The 5,106-nt window shown below is 42.9% G+C and overlaps 1 protein-coding gene across 1 annotated transcript; it reads left to right on the forward strand.

Moving 5' to 3' along the window:
* The first annotated feature begins 3,177 nt into the window (after window positions 1-3,177).
* LOC131162585 (uncharacterized) lies at window positions 3,178-3,867 on the forward strand. Its single transcript, XM_058119199.1, has 2 exons — window positions 3,178-3,364; window positions 3,479-3,867. The coding sequence occupies exons 1-2, from the start codon at window positions 3,178-3,180 to the stop codon at window positions 3,865-3,867; spliced, it is 576 nt and encodes a 191-aa protein (XP_057975182.1).
* Window positions 3,868-5,106: the final 1,239 nt, after the last annotated feature.

Below are 5,106 nucleotides of genomic sequence, written 5' to 3' on the forward strand. Positions count from 1 at the left end.
AAAGTATCTAGGTCTAAGAAGTTAACCTAAGAGCTTCAAAATATTTCAAATGATATTTTAAACATTAAAGCACTTACATGAGACTTCTAAAATATTAACATTCTAAGTTCTTGAGTCTTCATGCTTTGTCCTTTGATTGAATCCATCTTTTCTTCAAACTTCCATATTCTTTAAGCTTTCTTACTTTGCCTTTCTTTGGATCTTTTGACTTTGATATACCTTGGCTTTCAACAACTTATTCATGTCCTCATGTTCTTCAACAAGTAATTCATGTCTTGGCTCATTTAAACTTCATTTGATCCTTGTGAGCACTTTGACCTTGCTTCTGTCATATTTGATCCGTGTGGGCACTTTAACCTTACTTTCACATATATGAATCCTGAAATATCATTACTCACACAATTACATTAAATTTCACTTGTTTGTTAGCATCAAAACAAGATAACAAGATTTTAAGCCTTGTAAGGCCAACAACAGCATATGTGTGGCATGAATATTATTTTGTACGAAATGTATTATGATGTGAAAGATTTTACGAACAAAGCATGATTTCAGGTATTATGAAAATATGAGTTATGTTGTGATGGTTTTGACGATTATGTGATAAATGTTGTATTTTCAGTATATATATACCTGAAACGATTTTGGCGCGAGACCATATATTTATGTTATTGGCACGAGACCGTATCTATGTTTTTGGCGCGAGGCCATATTTACTATGATTTTGGCGCGAGGCCATATGTATGATTTCGGCGCGAGGCCGTATTTATGTTTTCGGCACGAGGCCGTAATGATGTTACGTATGATCATGTATTATATGTTTTCACAACCAGGATGTTAGTTTAGTTCAGACTAGGAGCTCAGTACCGTAGCTATGGGTTCATTTTGGCACGAGGCCTTATTAGTGCTACCGTCCCACGAGGGGATGGGAGATGGATAGTCGATGTGCCTTTCAGTCGAGTGTGGACGTCCACCTGGCAGTCCGGACCAGGGTGTGGCGGGCTCATCGTACTTACAGACATATTTGATTCGGCAGTAGTCGGCCAGCCATTGTCGGGTCCCGCCTTTGGGCTGCACAACCCGTCATGGGGGGTAATACATGACACCAGCTAGCTAGTCATCCTGGGTTTGTTTTCAGTACTACAGTTATAACAGATGACTTTATGTATGATATGATTTGTTAATAGATGTGAAAATATATGTTTACCCAGTACGATATGATTATGTTTATAGAATTATGAAATGTACTGTATATGTACAAATGCATTAAATATTCATGTTGCCACACAGCTGTATTTAGTTTATTTTCCCTTACTGAGAAGTGTCTCATCCCCAAACTTAATTAATTTTTCAGGAGCTCCTGAGAGACGGGCGGGTCAGGGCCGCCGTTGAGCTAGTGAGATTACCCTGTGAGAAGGGTAAGATTTTGTAATAGCGTCAGAGTTATTTTGTGTTTAACCCTAGAGATATTTGGATGTATGTGAGGATGTGTAGAATGCTCTGGTATTATATTTTATGACTGGATGTTTGAGATTTTATGTGTACTGCTGTTAGGTTTTCCGGTGTGTATGACAGGTGTCCCCGCTACCCACGGGTTCGGGTTGACCATTTTATTTATTATGTGATATTTTATGTTAAGAAATTGAGGGACGTTACAGTATATATATCTGTTAAGAAGTATATCAAGTACACAAACGTCACTACAATAACACCCAGGTCGTAAGTTAGGACCAAGGTGTTACACGTGGTATCAGAGCCTAGGTTTGCTAGGTTCTGCAAACTTTGACGGTTGGTGAGTAAATTACCAGAGTATTGGCTATAATGAGATAGAGTTAGAGAGTTAGTCGAGTTTTAGTTTGGAGGTTTGAAGGCAGGATTTCCTTCGACGATCTTCTGTGTTTTTTCAAGAATAACGATTTTAGGAAAATCATGGTAAATCCATCCATGGTTTCATTTCTAGGTTGAGAGACTTGACTCGGATGTTGAGATGAGAGGTTAGATGGTCTAGTGTGTATGGGCTGTCAGTGTCTCGAATACGTGTTGTTAAATCTTCTTGTTCCATATTTGCCTTTATTGTGTTAAATGTGGAATGACTAAGTCGGCTTTTACCTATGTACAAGACGAAATCAAGAGGGAAGGGGATTATGGCAGGAGGCGATAAAAACTTGGATGCCTCTAGTGAGGATGAGACTGAGGCTCTCGTGTTCCTCCATGATATATTGAGGTAGGCCAGGAAGGAACCCAGGAAGGGTTCTAGGGAGCAGGATCAGATGGTTGCAGATAGAGGCTGCACGTACCAGTAGTTCTCTAGAATGAATCCACCAACATTTTTGGGAGGGCCGAACCCGAATATGGCGAAGGACTGATTACAAGAGATGGAGGATCTGCTGGAGGAGTCTGAATGCACAAAGGAATAAATGGTTAAATACGCCGTCATCAAGTTGGTAGGGGAGGCTAAGAGATGGTGGCGATCAGCTAGGTTGGTCGAGGAGCAGCGCCTAGGGTACATGTCGACTACCTGGAGTCGCTTCAGGGAGTTGTTCATCGCACGATACTTCCCCTTCACCACCCGTGAGGTGAAGTCTAAGGAGTTCCTCCACTTGACTCAGGGATCGATAACGGTGCAATAGTACGCGGTTAGGTTCGTGGAGTTATCTTGGTTTGCACCTCACATGGTTTTAGATGAGCCAGAGAAGGCTCGTATGTTTGAGAGGGGCCTGAAGCAAGCTATACGTGCGCAGGTGGTAGCGTTGATGGTCTAGGGCTTTTACAAGCTTGTGGATAGAGCCATGGCGGCTGAAGCCAGCATCCAAGAGGGGGAGAGAGAGAGAGGCGAATCAGAAGAAGAGGTCTTTTCCCCAGAATTCGCAGTTAGGCTCTGACAAGAGTTATTGGAAGAAGTTCAGTGGTCCTTCGGGCCAACAGCAGCAGCAGTTGGGATCTTAGGCTTCCCAGGGGAGTTTAAAGAAGCCAATGTGTCCTAAGTGCCAAAAGTAGCATTGGGGCGAGTGCAAGTCTCGATTCATGGGCTACTACAGGTGCAGGGAGTCAGGGCATCTGATATGAGACTTTCGGGCGACAGTGACTCTCCCTTCAGCATAGGCTCATAACCGAGGTGATAACCAAGCACCTCGAGGTGGTCACCAAGGAGGCACCGCTCAGTCTAGGGTGTACTCGATGACGCCAAATGATGTAGAGAATGCTGGCAATGTGGTGATAGGTACCATTTACAGCTTATCATATAATGTTATAGTTCTTTTTGATTCAGGTGCAATCCACTCCTTTATATCTCAAGAATTTGTTAAATGGTGCGGAGTGGAGGCTCAACCGTTAGAGATTGAGTTATGTGTGGATATGCCATCAGGTTTAGTGGTGGTATGCAGTAGAGTGGTCTGAGATTACCCGATAGAGATTCAGGGGAGGAGGTTGCCTGCCAGTCTAATCGTGTTTGATATGCATAGGTTTGATGTAATCCTAGGGATAGATTGGTTGGCATCCAATTTTGTGAGCATTGACAGCTGTAGGAAGGAAGTAGTGTTCATGCGTCTTGGAGAACAGGAATTTCTATTTATTGGGTCATGTGTGCGTTCTGCACCACGGATCCTCTCCGGGATGCAGGTGAGACAGCTAGTTCTGGAGGGTTGTCGGGGATACCTGGCGAATGTGAAAGAGTCACCTAAGAAGGGATTGAAGTTGGAGGATATCCCGATGATAAGGGAGTTCTCTAATGTCTTTCCTGAAGACTTGCCAAGGTTGCCTCCAGATAGGGAATTGGAGTTTGCTATTGAGTTAGCATCAAGAATGGCACCAATCTCCAAGGCATCTTATAAGATGGCTCTAGCTGAGTTGAAAGAGCTAAAGGAATAGTTGCAAGAACTTTTGGACAAAGGGCTCATCAGGCCAAGCGTGTCACCCTGGGGTGCAACTATGTTGTTTGTGAAAAAGAAGGACAAGTCAATGAGGATGTGCATTGATTACTAGGAGATCAATAAGGTGACCATGAAGAACAGATATTCGTTGCCTTGGATTGATGACTTGTTTGACCAATTGCAGGGCACTCAGGTCTTTTAAAAAATCGATTTGCGATCCGGGTATCACCAGTTGAAGGTGAAAGTAAAGGATGTATCGAAGACTACTTTCCGAACCCGGTATGGCATTACGAATTTTTGGTTATACCTTTTGGTTTGACGAATGCACTTGCAGCATTCAAACTTGATGAACAAGATGTTCCATGAGTACCTGGATAAATTCGTGGTGGTGTTCATCGATGACATCTTGGTGTATTCAAAGAGTCCAGCAGAGCATGATGCTCATCTTAAAGTAGTCCTTCAAGTACTTAGAGAGAAGGAACTATTTGCTAAATTCAAGAAATGCAAATTTTGGCTTAAGCAGGTTGCATTTCTAGGGCACGTGGTGTCCAAGGAGGGGATTTTAGCTGACTCAAGTAAATTTGAGGTCGTAGTTGATTGGGCGAGACCAAGGAACATGCATGAGGTTTGTAGTTTCTTGGGTCTAGCCAGGTATTATCACCGATTCGTTAAGGGCTTTTCTAAAATGTCGGGCACTTTGATGCGACTTACCAGGAAGGATAGCAGGTTTGCATGGACTGGACACTACTAGCAGAGTTTCCAAGAGTTGAAGCGGTGCTTGGTCACGACTCCAGTGTGGACCATTCCATTCGGGGATGATAGCTTCGTGATCTACAGTGACTTCAGGACTAGGTTGTGTTTTGATGCAACGGGGTAAAGTGGTTTCCTACGCTTCTGGTCAGCTCAATGAGTATAAAAAGAATTACCCTACGCATGATTTGGAGCTACCAATAATTATGTTTGGTCTAAAGATCTGGTGGCACTATCTATATGGTGAGAAATGCGAGATCTTTACCAATCATAAGAGTCTTAAATACTTCTTCACCCATAAGGAGTTAAATGTGAGGCAGCACAGGTGGCTCGAATTGATCAAAGACTACGACTGTACCATTAGCTATCACCCTGAAAAAGCTAATGTGGTAGCTGATGCGCTGAGTCAGAAGTTAATGGAGGCATCGATTTTAGCAGTTGTGGGGCAGCATCAGATCAGGATGGATCTAGAGAGATTGAGGCTACA

The sequence above is a fragment of the Malania oleifera genome, chromosome 8 (genome assembly GCF_029873635.1).
Source record: "Malania oleifera isolate guangnan ecotype guangnan chromosome 8, ASM2987363v1, whole genome shotgun sequence".
Lineage (NCBI taxonomy): Eukaryota > Viridiplantae > Streptophyta > Magnoliopsida > Santalales > Ximeniaceae > Malania > Malania oleifera.

Excerpts from the sequence above, each read along its gene's own strand:
- LOC131162585 (XM_058119199.1), top strand. The coding sequence starts at position 3,178 with ATGACGCCAAATGATGTAGAGAATGCTGGCAATGTGGTGATAGGTACC. Across the intron at positions 3,365-3,478 it reads ATGTGTGGATATGCCATCAG|GGATAGATTGGTTGGCATCC; the intron begins GTTTAGTGGTGG and ends ATGTAATCCTAG.